General features: G+C 39.1%; 1 protein-coding gene across 4 annotated transcripts in view; it reads right to left on the bottom strand.

Annotated features, from left to right (window-relative positions):
- The window catches only part of MED14 (mediator complex subunit 14), a 91,019-nt gene that overhangs the window by 25,287 nt on the left and 45,635 nt on the right, over positions 1-20,097 (bottom strand). For all 4 annotated transcript variants that reach the window (XM_053581162.1, XM_053581161.1, XM_053581163.1 and 1 more), the window contains 6 exons: positions 13,588-13,748; positions 13,355-13,501; positions 12,053-12,144; positions 9,817-9,969; positions 9,237-9,506; positions 4,545-4,685 (listed from right to left, as the gene is read on the bottom strand). In XM_053581162.1, the coding sequence (XP_053437137.1) occupies positions 4,545-4,685; positions 9,237-9,506; positions 9,817-9,969; positions 12,053-12,144; positions 13,355-13,501; positions 13,588-13,748 (964 nt within the window). The remainder of the gene's footprint in view (positions 1-4,544; positions 4,686-9,236; positions 9,507-9,816; positions 9,970-12,052; positions 12,145-13,354; positions 13,502-13,587; positions 13,749-20,097) is intronic.

The following is a 20,097-nucleotide window of genomic DNA, read 5'->3' on the forward strand; positions in this document are numbered from 1 at the left end:
TCAAGACAATGAAGAGGTCTCCTTTATACACTATGCAAGGTCTTTAGTGCCTTCTCAAAGGTAAGAACTATTCTGACTTCCATCACTCAAGTTTAGTTTTGCCTCTATCTGTATTTCGTAAGAATACTGAATGTATTCTCTACGCAGGGGTGTCCCACCTTTTTTCTCTTTTGTCACCCAATGGAAGAAAAGTTGTCTTGGGGCACACATTGAGTAAATGAACATTAGTATGAAATAAATACACCTTAGTATGAAAGCTGATTAGCAAAAAAAGGTACATGCAGGGCAGCACCTGTGGCTCAAAGGAGTAGGGTGTTGGCCCCATGTGCCAGAGGTGGCGGGTTCAAACCCAGCCCCGGCCAAAAACTGCAAAAAATTAAAAAAAAAAAAAAGGGTACATGCATACTTTTCATGATATCCAATACCACAAATACAGTAGAATATTTTACAAAAACATAAATACAGGCTGATTTATTCATTCATTTTACTGTTGTTGGATATTTGGGTTGTTCATAATTTTGGGGGGTAAATAACATTGCTATGAACATTCTTGTGTTTTCTGATGCATTCCTGTAATATACACTATACTTAAAAGTAGAATTTTTAAGTCACAAGTGTGCATAATATTTAGTTTTAGCACTTAAAATATTGCCAAACACTAGCACAAGGTAATTGTACCATTTTACACATCTTCTAATAGTAAATGAAGGCTTTGGCTGCTCCTAATACCAAATGCTGGCAAGAATTACCAATTTTTGTTGTTGTTGTTGAGACATTCTCATTTTGTCACCCTGGGTAGAGTGCCGTGACGTCATACCTCACAGCAACCTCAAACTCTTGGGCTCAAGTGATCCTCTTGCCTCATCCTCCCAAGTAGCTGGGACTACAGGTACCCACCATAACACCCGGCTAGTTTTTAGAGACTGGGTCTTGCACTAGCTCAGGCTGGTCTCGAACTCGTGAGCTGAAGCAATCCACCCGCCTAGGCCTCCCAGAGTGCTGGGATTATAGGTGTGAGCCACCGTGTCTGATCCTACCAGTTTTTTTCTTAAAGCCATTTTTGTGGGTGTGGAGTGTTATCTGGTTTTGCTTTTTGTTTTTAATAAAATGTCACGTTTATTGCCACAGTACTGTTATATACAGAATAGGTCTCCAAATCGACTTTAAAGAGGACTGTTTAAAAATCCCTAATAATTCCAGCTGTATTGAGACATATATAAAATTATTTCTCTTTTAAAAAATTAGAAAAAAAAAAAAAGGCGAGGTGTGGAGGCTCACATGAGCCTGTAATCTGAGCACTCTGGGAGGCAGAGGCAGGCGGATTGCTTAAGCTCCTGAGTTCGAGACCAGCCTGAGCAAGAGTGAGACACCATCTCTACTAAAAACGAAAAACTGAGGCAAGAGGATCACTTGAGCCCAAGAGTTCAAGGTTGCTGTGAGCTACGATGCTACAGCACTCTACATAGGATGACAGAGTGAAACTGTCTCAAAACAAACAAAACCCACCTTTGTTCTGAAAACCAGTTTTCTTGAGGCACTCAAAGCACAATTTCCCCTAATAACTGTGGTTGTTCCTCCCTACCCAACTGTAACTTTTTCATCTCGTGCTGGGTTAATCTCATTGCACACATATATTTAACTTAAATTATATATATAATACACAGTTCCAGAGTCTATGGGGCCTTGGGGGTTTCTCACTTGCTACCCATCTGGACCTCTCACTGTGGTTTTAATTTGTATTTCTGTGATGCCAAATGATATTTAAATATTTCTGCTGTGCTTACTGGCCATTTGGACATCCTTTTTAGTGAAATGCCTTGACTATTTTATCCATTTTTAAAACTGTTGTCTATTTTTTCTTATTGATTTTTCCTGTACTATTTTAAAGAAATTACAGAATTCAGACTCTAATTTATAAGCTACAAAATCATATGCTCATCTGTATCATTTTATCCAATAATGTATAATACACCTTTCTTTTTGGAGATATAAGCTGTATTACCTTATAATTAAAACTATGATATTACTAAGTTTTTTCTTTTCCTTTCTTATGGACTAGCTTATGGAATAAAACTGTACATTTTACATACAAGAAGAAAAGTTACCTGTTAACATCAACTAAAATGTACATGAATCCCTTAATAAACTGTTTCCCTCAAAACTGTCTTATCAGGGAGATTAACAGTTTACAATTAGTACAGAACAGATAGCTGGTAAACAAAAAAGAACTAAAATGAAACTGTTCAATAAAATGCTCAATCCTTAAGAGTATCTAAAGCCAAGGCCACTAACTAAAGACATTTAGCCATACGTTTAGCCAATATTCCCAGATGAATATTCTTTTAAAATAATTCTAACTAGTATTAAATGTCATACTTTTTAAATTTAACTTTTTTTTTTAAGAAACATGATTGTGTTTTTTTTATTATTAAGTCAAATACACATAGATCATGAATACATTTATACACATGTGGGGTAAAATGTGTTGATTTTTTTTTATATAATCTGACATGGTTACATCAAACCAATCAACATAGCTTTCGCCTCATTTACTTGATTATTGTGTTAAGACATTTATGTTCTACACTTGACAGATTTGACTTGTACCCTTGCAATATGCTCCATAGGTGTGGTCCCAACTGTTTACCCTCCCTCTATCAAACGTCCTCCCTCCCCTCCCTTCCCACTCCATTTCTCTCCTTCATCCTGGGCTATAGTTGTGTTCTATCTTTCATAACAAAGTATGAGTAAATATAAGTAGGTTTCATAGATAATGTCATACTTCTTAATTTAGAAACAAGCTTTACTTACAGATCAGATACAGAGCAAGACAAATCAGAAAATTCCTAAAGTTTTCACAAATGACAAATTATTCTAATTTTCCTATAATATCCTACTTTTCTCTCATCTACCCATTTGTATCCTTCTGCCTTAGCTTGTAACTATTTTCCTAGTGAACAATCTCATGTTTGGTATTAAATGCTAGTGGTACTTAGATCTTTTAGCAAAATCAGATCAGCACTGTAAGCTCTCGCTGTGTCAGACTATGATTTTTTTCAGTGACTAAAATCATTGTAGAAAATGACTTATTTGGGGAAAAAGGAGAGCTTGATGGAACACATTCTCCCTCCATTCCTCCTATAACATTGGCCCTGGTATAGCTGTGGTCACCAGCCAGCCCATCTTGGATACTTCTTTCCCCCAAAAGACATAGTTCATCTCCTGCTCCATATCAAGAAAAGAACTGCAGTGCAAGGAAGTGGCTTCCACAAGAAAAAAAAAAAGCTGCTCCAGCATCTGTTTGGCCAAGGTAGTTCTCTCCTTACGGTAACCTAACATCCTCAGAGGGCTAAGACCTCATTCAAGTCAATGTCTGTCACAATAGCCCCATACCTTGGCTACATAAAGGTATGGGATTTTACTAAACTTCTCTGCATTTTCACGAAGGTCATGAATTAAAACAGGCAAGAAAACCTAAATAGCTGCCAGGGACAATATACCTTCTACAAAACCCTCCTCCTGGTTAAGAATCTAGTACTTTGTCAAAGATGTAAATACTAGAAAGTTGCAGTTACTAAGTAGCCACACCAGAAGCTAGACAAGAAAACAAGCACAAGCTAGTTCCAAGCAACGCTATTTCATGAAAGTTTCTGCGAGAACAGCAGTGCAAACAAAATCTAAAGGATGTGCCAAAGAGCCTTGCCTACAGGGTAGATGTTCACACACAATTAAAAATGGAGACACTGAAGAATCTACCACAGAGAGTCTACAGCCATAATGAGTATATGTATTTTCCAGGCTAGGGAGTCACGTGGGACTATCAGTGCGAGAATGGTTGGCCTAGGGGACTGCTCAACTCTTAGACATGTGAAGGTAGCAGGAGAGAACTGAAAGCTCTTAAGATTCTATAATGTAGCTTATCCAAATGGTCTGAGGTCAGAACTAGATATTTAGTTTACTGGGATCTACTTTAATAATATTTATTTTTAAAGACCTGATGAGGATGCTCTTCCAAAGACCTCAGATCCTACAGATACTTATTTCCATCCTTGGAATCACATATCATTTTTTTTTCTTTTTTTTGAGACAGAGTCCCACTATGTCACCCTCAAACTCTTGGGCTTAAGCAATTCTCTTGCCTCAGCCTCCCAAGTAGCTGGGACTACAGGCACCTGCCTCAATGCCCAGCTATTTTTTGTTGTTGCTGTTGTCATTGTTATTTTAGCTGGCCCAGGCTGGGTTAAAACCCGCCAACTTCAGTGTATGTGGCTGGCGCTGGAACCACTGTGCTACGGGCGCTGAGCCGGAATTACATATCATTTTAAGTGTATGGGTAATCTCAGTGTCTGAGGTTAAGGCTATTTCCAACACTACTCATGTCCCATCACTAGAAGTCTGCTTGTCTCCCTCTGTAACTACTTTTTCACAAGGAATATGTGGCATCTTGGTCCCACCAACGACTTCTTTGCCTTTCAACAAAGCCCTGATACCTATAGAACCTGTGAAGTTACAGAAACATATACCAGTTAGAATTTCAGAATTACCTGTTGCTGGGTTGGTGGCTGGAGTTGTGATATTAAAGAATCCATCATATCTCCTCCTATAGGAGAAGGGGGATTATCATCCTCATTTACAGACCTTCTTCGAGCATCCTGATTGCTGTCAACAAACATATTCAGGAATGTCTGTGGATACAAACAGGTAAAATTTAGATTATTTTACCTAATTTTGGTAAAATATTTTTAATCATTGAGAGTAAACAGAAGCAAACATACAAGTATTATGTCCATCCCCGAAGACTATTATTAGGACAACCTAGAAGACAAACTGCTAATTTTAAAGGAACTACAAAAAACAGTTAATAATAAAAAACATTTAAGTGAAAACAATATCAAATAAGAAGTATTGTGCAAGCAAAAAGTCGAAGAAAGAAGTATGCCCTGGTACCTCTTACCACCAAGTCTAAATATTTTCTCATTAACTTCTGATCCAGAAATAGGGGTGGGGGAATGAAAAGTGGTATGTTGGCCATAACTTCAATGACTTGGGAATTTTCCAAGTTAGTGAAAAGAAAGCTCTTACTTTTTAAGCTAGAAAATATGTCAGGAAAACTGAATAAGAAACTAAGCCAGCCTTTTCCTTTTTATATTATTCAATTTAATCTTGAATCATCAAAAGTGGGACAGCTCTACATTACAGGATATGCCATCAAAAATTGAACAAGGCTACCAGAGGTTGTGTTTCAAATATAGATTCTCTTTCTTTGAACACTCTCCACCTTCCCAGTTTTTAAAAATGTAGATCATAGCTTATCAGAACCACTAGGAACCAATTAACATTTTGACTAGGAACAACACCTACAGGTATTTAAACGAGATGTTTGTTTGGTACCAATGACACCTCTAGACATTGTTCAATTCGTAACGGTTGCTGCCATCGCTACACCTCAATCAATTGATAGGTTTTCTCTCTAAGTGCTCTGAAGTTAACAGGTTAAAGGCACACAGTCTGACTTTTAATTGAAGATGATGGGTTCACAACGCACATTTCATCAGCTCCCAATAACCCGCTAAAACTAGTGAAAGGAAAATTTAAAGCATTAAGTCACAAAGACAAAAAGAATGTGGGGAAAAAAAGGCTACAAAGCAGACAGCTGAGTGGTAAGTGAACCATCCAAGGTAAGAAAGTTGTATTCAAAGCAAGACCTGGGGAAAGCCAAGAAGCAAAGCTATTTCCATCCAGATCCCAGACACCTGGGAACTGGTGGCACCAGATACTGCTGGAAATGGGAGTGAAAGTGGAACTAAAAACAGAAGGACTGGGTGAAAGTTTTTTTTTTTTTTTAAACAGTCTCATTTTGTTGCCCTTGGTAGGATGCCGTGGCATCACAGCTCACAGCAACCTCCAACTCCTGGGTTTAGGCAATTCTCTTGCCTCAGCCTCCCGAGTAGCTGGGACTACAGGTGCCCGCCACAATGCCCGGCTATTTTTTGTTGCAGTTTGGCCGGGGCCAGGTTCAAACTCACCACCCTCAGTATATGGGGCTGGCCTCCTACCCACTGAGCCACAGGTGCCACCCAGGGTGAAAGTCTCTTTAAGAGACACTTAAACTCACCCAGATCCTCTGTCATTCTTACAGAGCTCAGTAGATCTCTTCCACCCTAGAGGAGGATCTCTAACTTGGAAGACTCCAGATGAACTGAGATGAGACTATATTAAAAACGGAGATTAGTCAATGAATCCCCAACAATAAAAAAAAAAAAAAAAAAAAAAACGGAGATTAGGCAGTGCCCGTAGCTCAGTGGGTAGGGTGCTGGTGGGTTTAAACCCAGACTGGTGGGTTTAAACCCAGCCCAGGCCAGCTAAAACAACAACTGCAACAACAACAAAAACCGCCGGGCATTGTGTCAGGCGCCTGTACTCCCAGCTACTTGGGCAAAAGACTCGCTTAAGCCCAAGAGTTTGAGACTGCTATGAGCTGTGATGCCACGGTACTCTACCAAGGGCAACAGCTTGAGACTATGTTTCAAAAAAAAAGTGGAAATTAAAAAGTTTTCTCATTTGATGTCTCCAAAACTGGGAGTCAGCTGCATACCATCTATGCAGAAGACTTGGATACTCCTGATATTCATACCAGCCCAACATAAAGACCTAAAGCTACTGACATTAGGAGTTGCCCAAGTAGACCATCTTGCAATGAAGACCTTGATCTTTAACTATTACCTTTAAATAAGAGCAGAGGGTTAAGAATCATTTAATATTTGAGGAAAGGTAGTAACATGAAAGAAATCAACCACTCCCCAAAGCAAGGTAGATAAATGGAGATTATATAGGAAGAAAAGAAGTAATATGAGAAGATAATGTAGTCATATAAGAATAAGATGTCACAAAACGAATATTTAGAAACAAAAAAGAGCTCTTGGAAATTTTTTTAAAAGATGGCAAAAAAAAATCTTGGCAGAAATGAAAAATAGAAGGATTTGAAGAAGAAAATGAGGTGTCTTCCACGAACAAAGAGACAAAAACCAGAAGACATAAGAAAATTAGAGGATAAGTCCAGGATACTCAACATCAGAATAGTAGAAGTATGTGAAAGAGCTAAAACAGAGAAAACAAAGAATCAAGAAATAATGCAAGGAAAATTCCCAGACGCAGGGGTCCTCAAACTTTTTAAACAGGGGGCCAATTCACTATCCCTCAGACCTTTGGAGGGCCGGACTATAGTTTAAAAAAAAAAAAACTATGAACAAATTCCTATGTACACTGCACATACCTTATTTTGAAGTAAAAAAACAAAATGAGAACAAATACAATCACACCACCTCATGTGGCCCGCAGGCCGTAGTTTTAGGACCCCTGTGACCCAGAGCAAAAGGATGTAAGTTTTTAGACTAAAAGAGCTCACCCAAGTCACAATAAGGTTCAAGAGTCAGAACAGCATTAAGCACCTCAACAGTTACTATGGAATGGAGAAGACAATGAAGCAATGCCTTTGAAAAAAAATTTTTTTTCTTAAGAGAGTCTCACTTTATTGCCCTCGGTAGAGTGCCGTGGCGTCGTCACAGCTCACAGCAACCTCCAGCTCCTGGGCTTAGGTGATTCTCTTGTCTCAGCCTCCTGAGTAGCTGGGACTACAGGCGCCCACCACAACACCCGGCTATTTCTTGTTGCAGTTTGGCCAGGGCTGGGTTCAAACCCACCACCCTGGGTATATGGGGCCGGCACCCTACCCACTGAGCCACAGGCGCTGCCTGCCTTTGAAATTTTTACAGAAAAAGATTGCAACTAAGAATTCTACATGTAGCCACTTTCAATTAGATGAGAGTAAACTAAAGGTGCTTTCAGATATGCAAGGTCTCAAACTAATCTCCCATTTTCCTTCTCCCAAGAAGCTATTATAGGAAGTATTCCACTAAAACAATGAAATAAACCAAGAAAAAAACAAGGGGCCTAAGCCACAGGGCATGCAACACAAGAGAGAAGTAAAGGATTCTCCTCTTCATCCTTCTGCAAACTTCTAAGTCAAAACTGTGCAAAAGGCCTGAAGCACTACCAGTCCAAATTGGATCAGGTCAGAGGACCATCAAAAAGATGTATTTAATTTCTTCAAGATGAAACCAATAAGGTATCTGAAATATCTGAAGGTACTAACAGAAGAGTTATGTAACTGGGAGAGTTTAAGGGCTGAGTGAGGAAGTTAAGCAAACAAAACAAAAACTACACACACACATACAAACAAGAGCCAATTGTTAATAATTCCTAAGAAAGTAAAATGAAGAAGGAAAAGTAATCATAGTAAACTTAGAGCAGTCCCTACATATTCATAATAATGCAAACACTGAAAAATGATCTAATCAAAATTGCTACCTATGTTACAAAGATGGGGGAAAGAAGAATGTGTTTACGTACTGGGAATGGCCTGGAAGGAGGAAGGTGTACACAAAAAAAGAATTAAATTCTCATCTTCCGCTGTGAGAATCAGATAATGCCCTCGACCAAAAGCTTAACAGATGGCAATGTAAGCATAATATTTAGAGATAAGGATATAAATACCAAGAGAATCAGCAATGTTAAGAGTTGAAGGGCGGCGCCTGTGGCTCAGTGAGTGGGGCGCTGGCCCCATATACAGAGGGTGGCAAATTCGAACCCAGCCCCGGCCAAACTGCAACAACAACAACAACAACCCCAAACAAACAAACAAAAAGAGTTGAAAACATGAACATCTGGGGAACAGGAAAATGGCAAGAGTAGGTTGGAGGACAATAGAAGACTATTTTTCAAAACAAGCCTTTTGAAACTATTTGACTCTAAATTATAAACACACATAACTCAACTATCAAACTAGAATCCCCAAGGGTTGTGGCCCAGGACCTTACATTTTAAAAAAGCATCACAGTTGAACTGATGACCGAACCTTTTTGATAATCAATAATAGAGACTACTTTTAAAGTACTTCAAGTTCTAAACAGCAAAGATGACTCTCTTCAGTATCTTCACCTTACTCATCACAGGGTAAGGAAACAAAAGAAAGGACTTAACCATCTCATATACATAGACATAGCACTTTATCAGAACTTCTAGCTCCCTCAGAATGAGGCTGCAGAGATAATGAATTGACATCGCTACTTATTAAACTTAAACAGGAATTTTTTGCTTTTCCCCATTATTTCCCCCCAAAGAAATTATTTTAGAGATCATGTTATGTTTACTCATGTTATAAAATAAAGTCTTATTACCTTTAGTCCTGGTGCAGGATAAAAACCTTCAACTAATTTGCTGTTATCGAAAAGACTATAGGCACCATCCCGTATTGCCACAACGCCACGACTCCGGCAGTATATATCAATGCAATACATGTTCCTAAAGGCCAGTCTGATGTGGGTGGACGACTGTGGCAGAATGGAGAAGCATTGGTAGGCAGTGTTGGTTCTCTGGGTCAAGCCCAGCATCGGCACAGTGGGGAGTTTGTTGATGGCATTTAATGGAGCCTGAGTATCAAATAGTACCTACAAGAAACAAATACAGTGAAAGCAGTCAGTTTCTGTACAAATGCTAAAACCTCAAAATTTTTAATGTTTAACTGTCACAAATGAGACAATGTCCTTCTGGCATATTCCATACAACGTTTATTTGAAGAGAATGCAAACTAGATCACTGTGTCCACATTGAATCAAAGAAAATTCCCCCCAAATTGTCCAAGACATAAAAGATACAGTCACTAGGCTTAGTCAGTAAAGACAACTTTGCATGATTTTTTTGAGGAGTTTTGCATGAAACACTAACTCTTATTTTTAGGCAGAAAATAAACTTAATTACCTGTAATAACTGAACCACGTTTGGTGTTTTGTTGAACATTTCTTGAAGTTGATGAAGAATGGTATTGTGACAATTACTGCAACCTGAATTTGGGCCAACAGTTCCCAAGGAAATGTGAAATTTCTGATGGATGGAATTCCATTGGATACTAATCTAAATCAAAGAGATTACATGTTTCAGAAAGTAAACAGATACAAACAGAAGAAAAAATGTTAAAAGGCAAAATGCCAAATATCTAAATGAGGGGTTTTGTTTTGTAAAAACAAGTAATAAGACTAGATTCAAACTCCAGATGTGCTGTTAACATGAATCAGTACACTGCTTTGGCATGTCAGCCCTCTTCTACTAAATAAAATAGAAAGAGAAGGCATTAAAGAAAAAGTTTCAAATAACTTTATTTGAAAATTATCATTAGTGTTTCTTATTTTTCATTTTTCTCCTGAACTGAAGAAGAGTCACACTATTGATACATCAATTAAGGAGTAATGTCATAAAGAGAAAATAAGCTACCCGCAACACAGATGCATTTGGCTATTAGATTTTAAAACATTCAAGCAATTTCTGGTATTTCTGGATGTGAAAGCATCGAGCGAGAAGCCAGCTGGCTCCATTTTTATACCAGATTTCTAGGACTTTACGTATGGGATGGGAAAAAAATAAGCAATTATAGATTACAGGAAATGCATTCAAGATTAAGAAAAGATCAAACAATGTTAACATTCATATGCCCAAAAGCAAAAATATACCATACTGTTCATAACCACTTATACATAAACTTCCTTGTAATAACCCTGCTGCCAAGCTGATTTGGAATCAGTGAAGAAGAAAGTACAAGCATCCAAAGTATATTCCCTTGTCCAAAACTCTTCAAGATCATATACCCCATTAGAGAATACTATTTTTGGTTTCAACTTTAAGAGTTAAGTATTATAGTGTACTATATTTATATCAGCAAAGCATTTAAAAATGATTGTCACAGCCCGCCGCTGCCACTGCTTGTCAGGGCCCGGGACAGACATTTGTATTCTGCATTTAGTAGGTTTCACCTGTACCCATTCTACGATGCACCGTAGGTGTGGCCCCACCCATTACTCTCCTTCCACCCTGACTTCCCCCCTCCCTTCCCCTCCCTTGGCCCTTTCCCCATATTCTTGTGCTATAGTTGGGTTATAGCCTTCATATGAAAGCTATAAATTAGCTTCATAGTAGGGCTGAGTACATTGGATACTTTTTCTTCCATTCTTGAGATACTTTGCTAAGAAGAATATGTTCCAGCAGGTTATACCTCCGATAAAGGTTTAATAACCACCAGAATCCACAGAGAACTCAAACATATTAGCAAGAAAAGAACAAGTGATCTCATCTCAGGGTGGGCAAGGGACTTGAAGAGAAACCTCTCTAAAAAAGACAGACGCACGATCTATAGACACATGAAAAAAAGGTCATCATCCTTAATCATCAGAGAAATGCAAATCAAAACTACTTTGAGATATCACCTAACCCCAGTAAGAGTAGCCCACATAAAATCCCAAAACCAGATATGTTGGCGTGGATGCGGAGAAAAGGGAATACTTCTACACTGCTGGTGGGAATGCACACTAATATGTTCCTTCTGGAAGGATGTTTGGACAATACTTAGAGATCTAAAAATAGACCTGCCATTCGATCCTTTAATTTCTTTACTAGGTTTATACCTAGAAGACCAAAAATCACAATATAACAAAGACATCTGTACCAGAATGTTTATTGCAGCCCAATTCATAATTGCTAAGTCATGGAAGAAGCCCAAGTGCCCATCGACCCACGAATAGACTAGCAAATTGTGGTACATGTGTACCGTGGAATATTATGCAGCCTTAAAGAAAGATGGAGACTTTACCTTTTTTTTTTGTTTGTTTTTTTGAGACAGGATCTCATTCTGTTGCCTGAGCTAGAGTGCCTAGCTCACTGTGACCTCTAACACCTAGGCTCAAGCAATCCTCCTGCCTCAGCCTCCTCAGTAGCTGGGACTACAGGAGTGCACTACCATGACTAGCTAATTTTTCTATTTTTTAGTAAAGACAGGGTCTTACTATGTTGCTCAGGCTGGTCCTGAACTCCCAGCCTTAAGTGATCCTACTGCCTTGGCTTCCCAAAGTGGCTAAGATTACAGGCATGAGACACTGCTCCTGGCCTGAATTCCTGATTTTTAAAAGATTTATACAAGAAAAACTTGAGCATTTTAATTCATACTTACTGAACTTCCCTTGGTGGTTCCATAACACAAAATAAGTTTTCGGTAATTATAAACACGAACTTCTGAGAAAATATTTAGATGAGCAGGTATGTCTGAACAGAAAGGAAACAAAAAGGAGATTAACATCATACATGCAAAATTTTAAGATATAAAATTGAGTAAGAGGGTATTTTGGCAATATTATACGCTTAGATGAAAAGTGATTTGGTTTAAAAAAAAAAGCAACAGTATAAATAGATAGGATGCTTCCATTTCTACAAAAGGGGAGGGGGGTGATATATACTGAAGCAGTCTAGCACAATGGTTAGACGGTTCCAAATTCAGCTATGCCACTTACCAGCTATGTGACCCTTCAGCAATGTTCTTGGTTTTTCTGACTTCTTTATTTGTAAAATGAGGACTAATACGATCTTCTAGGGTGATTGTCAGGATTAAATGAGTTAACCCAAGCAAATAGTTTATGATATTATATGGTATGAAGTAAATAAATAGTATTATAATAATATTTCATGTAAAAATTTCTGGTATATCTTCGTGAAAAATTTCTGGAAACAAAGGAAACTTAACCGTGGTTGTCTATGGGGGAAGAAAATTGAACTTTGAGGTGAAAGGGACATTTAATTTTCATTCAACATATTTTTTAACAATGTGCATGTTTTACTTCTTCAGTTAATAAAGGGGAGGGTCTTTTTTTTTTCCCAGACAAGGTCTTACTCTGTCACCTAGGCTAGAGTGTAATTATGTAATCCTAGTTCCCTGTAGCCTCAAACTCCTGTGCTTAAATGATCCTTCTGCCTCAGCCCCCCAGTTGCTGGGACTACAAGTGCACATCACCATGTCCAGCTAATTTTTAAATTTCTTATAGAGATGGGGTCTTGCTGTATTGCTTAGGCCAGTCTTGAACTCCTGGTCTCAAAAGATCTTCCCACCTCAGCCTCCCAAAGTGTTAGGATTATAGATATGAACCACCATACCAGGCTTTTTTTTTTTTTAATTTAAATGGAAGATTATGGCTCAGCGCACATAGCTCAGGGGTTACAGCACCGGCTACATACACCAGGGCTGGTGGGTTCAAACCTGGCCCAGGCCTGCTAAACAACAATGACAAGTACAACAAAAAATAGCTGGGTGTTGTGGTGGGCACCTATAGTCCCAGCTACCTGGGAGGCTGAGGCAAGAGAATCACTTAAGCCCAAGAGGGTGAGGTTGCTATGAGCTACACTCTACTGACGGCGACATAGTAAGACTGTCTCAAAAAAAAATATACAAATAAAAAAATAAAAGAAAGATTATCACATATACCTGGTAGAGAACGTGCAAATTCCAACACACACTCATATAATCGTGCAATACTACTCCAGTCATTAAGAAACATTTCAACTACTTTTCTACCACCAACAGGTTCGGATAACAGATTTTCATATGTCAGGTAAATATGCCGGGACAGTCCTATAGGGTCAAAAGAGAAGATTAACAGTAATCAAAACTAAAAAACCCCAGAAATATGCAAAGTCAAAATGCACAAAACATCTCACCTTGCTCCCTAGTAGAAGTGCCATTAAGTGGACAGTTTGCAAACACTAACTCTGCCACCCATGTGCGGTTATTTCTACCTTGTAATCGGAAAGTGCAATCAAGAAGAGAACGGTCCAGAGCCTTTTGTGTTTCTTCACTTACACCTTTACAGGGAGGAATTCTGGTGAGGAAAGATAGCGCATGAAGTATACTTTACAAACAAAAACAAAGCACAATGTGTGTAATCAATGATGGGCTGGGTATAACATTAGAGCTTGAGATCAAACTCTACTGCTAGGTACCTTTTGCAAAGCAATTCACAGCAATTAATAGTATTTAATCCATTTCCATTCACATCAACATGGATTAGAACTGTAACAAAGTGATCTTTATTCATAATCCTGTTATTTAAAAAGACTACAATCCTATAGAATGAAAATCAAGAATACTGGTTTTCTACAAAATCTATAAAGAGCATCCTCCAGGGAAACAAAATACTTATAGAGCCATCTTTGACGATAGAATGATATAGTACAAAAAATAAACCCTTTGGAATCAGAGATCTGCACTCTAATTCTGACTCAGCCATGTTTAACCTCTCTGAATTTGTTCCCCAACCATAAAATAGAGAATTACCTTATGATTTACTGATTAGAAAATAATGAAACACAGAGAAAACGCATATGGTGGCTGACACAACAGGTATTCATACATGTTAATTCTCCCTTGCAATAAAACCAAATCTTAATCACTGACTGAATGAACTGTCATGATGAAATCCTAGCTCATCGTCCCCTCTTCATTGTCTCCCCCACCCTCCTTAGCAGTACCCTTACTGTGATGGAGCTTTATGCATATTAACTCATTTAACATACATATTGTCACAAAAATATCGCACTTCCAAGAGGAATGCAGTAGCTTTGTCTTAAAAATATCTACCTATCCATTTTCCATCTAAAGTTTTAAGAACTTGTCATCTGTCATAAAACATTATAAGGTACTATTATTTTAGCTGTTAATGATTTATTTCAATGGATAAAATGAGATATTTAATGACACATTAACCCATAATTCATAGGGAAGGTGGTTAATTCTCAAATTTGGTATAATGATTACCTGTACCAAGGCAAAAAATCAACAAAAATAATTGGAAACATAACATCTTGGTTCAATCCTCTTATTCTGAATATAACACCTGGAACACAGCTTCTCAATCTGGGCAATACTGACATTTGGGGCTGATTAATTCTTTGCTGTGGGGGACTGTCCTATGCAGCCCTGGCCTTTACTTACTAGATGCCAGTTGCACCTTCTACACCCTCTTCTCAGTTAATGATGATCAAAAATATCAACAGACATTGCCAAATGTCCCCAGGAGGGCAAAAGTGCCCTAAGGTTGAGAACCACTGACCTAGAATAAACAACTTAAGATAGTAAAGAGACAGAGATTGTATGTGATAAAAAATGAAATATGTAGGAAGGAAGGAAGCTCTATAGGTTGCATAAAAATAGAATATAATATTGGTATTTTCTCAATTAATTAAAACTTCTTTTGGCTCCTCTTCAAAACACAGCTTTTAATGTTTCTCAAAAGTTAATCTTTCAGGCCAGACACAGTGGCTCATGCCTGTAATCCTGACACTTTGGGAGGCTGAGGCGGGTGGATTGCTTGAGTTCATGAGTTCAGAGATCAGTCTGAGCAAGAGTGAGACCCTGTCTCTACTAAAAATAGAAAAGAAAAAAAAAAAGAAGCTGGTTATTGTGGTGGGTGCCTGTAGTTCTAGCTACTGAGAAAGCAAAGACATGAGGATTACCTGAGCCCAAGAGTTTAAAGGTGCTGTGAGCTGTAATGACACCACAGCACTCTACCTAGGGTAAAGATTGCCTCAAAAAAAAAAAAAAAAAGTTAATATTTCATACTATATCTTTTACCACTACCAGCAAAATTTTGTCCAACTGTACTTTGGGTAGTTATTCTTGAAATTGCACATGTTCTTCTACTTGACAGTGTACTGAGGAGTTGCCTGACCTTACCCCTTACAACACAGCCATCTCCATAGGAGTTAAGAAAGCAGTCAATTTATACAGATTTTTAAATCTCAAGTTTGAAAATACAAATGTAGGCTCAGTGCCTATAGCTCAGCGAGTAGGGCACCAGCCACATACATCAAAGCTGGTGGGTTGGAGCCCAGCCAGGGCCTGCTAAACAACAAGACAACTGCAACCAAAAAATAGCTGGGCATTGTGGCAGGTGCCTATAGTCCCAGCTACTCAGGAGGCTGAGGCAAGAAAATCGCTTAAGCCCAAGAGCTTGATGTTGCTGTGAGCTGTGATGCCACAGCACTCTACTGAGGGCAACATAGTGAGACTCTACCTCAAAAAAAAAAATAAAAACAAAAAAGGGCGGCACCTGTGGCTCAAAGGAGTAGGGCACCGGCCCCATATACCGGAGGTGGTGGGTTCCAACCCATCCCTGGCCAAAAAAATTTAAAAAAAGAAAAAGAGAAAGAAAAAAGAAAATACAAATGTAGTACATTATCTTCCATTTGAATAAAACAGGTTTTTCATGAAATCCATCTAGTTAGAAAATGAAACCACAGAAGCCAGCATGTTTCCAAGTGAAAAATTAAGGTCAATTTTATGTATGTATCCTCTTTTTTTTTTTTTTGAGGCAGAGTCTCATGATGTCACCCTAGGTAGAGTGCTATGGCTTCACAGCTTATAGCAACCTCAAACTCTTGGGCTTAAGTGATTCTCTTGCCTCAGCCTCCAAAGTAGCTGGGACTATAGGTGCCTGCCACAACACCCGGCTATTTTCTTGTTGCAGTTGTCATTGTTGTTTTAACTGGCTTAGGCCGGGTTCGAACCCACCAGCCAAGGCATTATGTGGCCAGCGCCCTACCCACTGAGCTACAGGTACTGCCTATGTATGTATCCTTTTTTTTTTTTTTTTGGCTGGGGCTGGGTTTGAACCCACCACCTCCGGCATATGGGACCGGCGCCCTACCCGCTGAGCCACAGGCGCTGCCCTATGTATCCTTTTAATTTATGCTCTCAGGTACAGGGGAACACTGAAAGTGCCTTCTATGTCACTTTCTTAATCTGTGATACAGATATAATTGGTTCTACTTCTAGGAACCGGTAAAATACTTACCTGATTTTTTTTTTGGCCAGGGCTGGGTTTGAACCCGCCACCGCTGGTATATGGGGCCCGTGCCCTACTCCTTTGAGCCACAGATGTCACCCAATACTTACTTGCTTTTAAGGTTATGAATATAACAATGTAACAAAAAGAATAAAAATAAACTCTAACTTTAAACTTGACTTTAAAAAGTCAGGTTCCCCAAAAGGAAACCTGCTAAAATAGTTACAATCTTAAAATACTTCAAAAAAGTGTATTAGCCAAAACTTAAGAACAGAAGGAGATACTACTATCTGGACAATGGATTAACCTTATCTGAAAATGTCTACTATTTCAAAAAATTGTCTACCTTAACAGACACTCCTGACTGATTTTTCTCCTGTACTTTTCTAAGAATTGAACAAACTGAGGAACTAGGCTATGGCCTCCTTCTAGGGCAGATGTGTCAGCTTTGCTCTGAGGGGTGTTATAAACATGATTAACCACATTAAGGCTCTACAGTGCAAAAGAGGGAGGTCACTAAAAATGCTAGTAAAAAGAAACACATGGATGCCTAAAAGGAAAGTGAAGAAGGTTTTGTCCTATGCAGGACAAACTGAGTCACACAACTTGCATAAAAGAGCTGTGCCTATGCATTATCTCTACAAGCCACAGGCAGGAAAAAACACAATGGAGGAAGTAAAGAAAAACCTGTGGGTCTGGCCAGAGAACCAGTACCACTGCCCTGCTACTGTAAAGTGAGTTCAGAAGAAGACAGGAAGTTTGCTGGAGAGGTTAAACCTAGGCACTATGGGCAGTGCCCGTAGCTCAGTGGGTAGGGTGCCAGCCACATGCATCAAGGCTGGTGTGTTCAAAACTGGCCCATGCCAGCTAAAATGACAACTGCAACAACAACAAAATAGCCAGGCGTTGTGGTGGGTGCCTATACTCCCAGCTATATGGGAGGCCAAGGCAAGAGAATCGCTTAAGCCCAAGAGTTTGAGGTTGCTGTGAGCTGTGATGCCACAGCACTCTACCAAGGGCAACATAGTGCGACTCTGTCTCAAAAAACAAAAACAAATAAATAAACAAACAAAAAAACCCTAGGTACTATGAGCATGCTGCTCTTGAAACCTGTATCCCAAGCCTCATTTATATTATAGGATCAAGATTCTTTTCTTTTTTTTTTGAGACAGTCTCACTTTGTTGCCCTTGGAAGAATGCCGTGACGTCATAGCTCACAGCAACCTCAAACTCTTGGGCTCAAGCGATTCTCTTGCCTCGGCCTCCCAAGTAGCTGGGACTACAGGCACCCACCACAACACCCAGCTATTTTTAGAGATGGGGTCTCACCCTGGCTCAGGCTGGTCTCCAACCTGTGAGCTTTAGGTAATCCACCCACCTCAGCCTCCAAAGTGCTCCACCATGCCCGGCTCAAGATTCTTTTCAAATCCGCACAAGGCAACACAGCAACTGAAGGTGTTTACTATGGTATATCTGATACTATGATTTCAGAGATGCATCAAGGAGGCCTACTTAGCAGATTTTCAAGGACATAAAGTTGAACAAGAACAAAACATTTTCAGCATAGAGGAGGAAAATCTGCCAATTTTAAAGATCTGACGTATCAACTCATACTCCTATTTATCTACTAAAAGCTTAAAAAAAAGAGTTTCTGAAGATTAAATGTATTAGTGCAATCACATACTAAGTAGATCTATGTAGGATTTTAATTTAATAAAATCACATTAAGACATTTATTATTTACTTTTTCCTTCTTCACTTCTATAGCCTACCCCAATAATGGACAGTATTTTTTTGACAAATATCTTTAATTTCTATATATTTTGTGTGTGTGTCGGGGTGGGGGGTATTTAAGCCAGTCTCACTCTGTCCCCTGGGTAGAGTACCATGGCGTCATAGCTCACAGCAACCTCAAACTCTTGGGCTCAAGTGATCCTCTTGCCTCAGCCTTCCAAGTAGCTGGGACTACAGGCACCCACCACAACACTCAGCTGGCTTTTCTATTTTTCAGTAGAGACGGGTCTTGCTCTTGCTTAGGCTGGTCTTGAACTCCTGAACTCAATCAATTCACTTGCCTAGGTCTCCCAATGTGGTAGGATTAAAAGGAGTGAGCCACTTCACCTGTCCTATATATTTTAAGTTTTAAATTAAAAAAAAAAAAGAGGATTAAAGACTTCCTTTAATAATTATTATAAAATGTGGCTAAAAAACACGAAGTACTTATTTCCCAGGTAGGCATCTTTATGAGTTCTCTTGAGTTCAGAAGAATAGAGACTCTGAAATTACTCTTGTAAAAATGCTGACAAGATATTTAAAAAATCTTGCAAACCATGAAAAATATAGCTAAGAGGATAGAGCACAAACGTTAACCTCACTGATTTATCTATAGGTGCCAAGAGGAGTAGAAAAAGAAAATCTGTATTGTAGTTCTTTTTTTTTTTTTTTTGCAGTTTTTGGCCAGGGCTGGGTTTGAACCCTCCACCTCCAGCATATGGAGCCAGCGCCCTACTCCTTTGAGCCACAGGTGCTGCCCAAAATCTGTATATTAGGTAAAGCAATTCAAAACTAAATGCAATTAAAACCATTGCATTTTTTTTACAGATTTCCATCACAAGACCATCTATCTCTCTTTCCCTTCCTCTCCCCAACCAGAAAGAAGAGCTATTCTATTTTTTTTTTTTGAGACAGAGTCTCACTTTGAAGCCCTCAGTAGAGTGCTGTGCTGTCATAGCTCACAGCAACCTCAAACTCTTGGGCTCAAGCAATTCTCTTGCCTCAGCCTCCCAAGTAGCTGGGACTACAGGCACCCGCCACAGTGCCTATTTTCAGAGACAAGGTCTCGCTCTGACTCAGGCTGGTCTTGAACCCATGAGCTCAGGCAATCCACCTGCCTTGGCCTCCCAAGTGCTAGGATTACAGGTGTGAGCCACTGTGCCCGGCCTAGAGGAGCTATTCTAATTCTTCAATACTTCTGTATTGAAAGTCAGCACTGACATCACATAGGTTATGTGCACACCAACTGCCAGCCCTTTCCATCTTCTACAGACACAAACTGTCATGTAACAAAAGATAAAGCCCTACTGCTTAAATGGCAGAGCTGCTATGTCATGGCAGACAGAGGAATTCAATAAATAAAAATTGCTTACGTAATTTATATTGTTAATCGACACCTATAAAATAAAATGTCCCCCTTTCCCCCAAACCCTTGTTTTCTGGATCCAAAAGTTGATCTCTTAGAGGGTACTCCAGCTTTCCAAGTCCATACTGGATCACTTTATAAAGTACATGTATAACATTAGCTTTACCTCTAAGCATCCTTTGGCTCCTTGTCCTCTGTCCATTTAGAACCAAGCCCTTTGCCCATCTCTTTTCATATACTCTTTCC

Source organism: Nycticebus coucang, chromosome X (assembly GCF_027406575.1).
Source record: "Nycticebus coucang isolate mNycCou1 chromosome X, mNycCou1.pri, whole genome shotgun sequence".
NCBI lineage: Eukaryota > Metazoa > Chordata > Mammalia > Primates > Lorisidae > Nycticebus > Nycticebus coucang.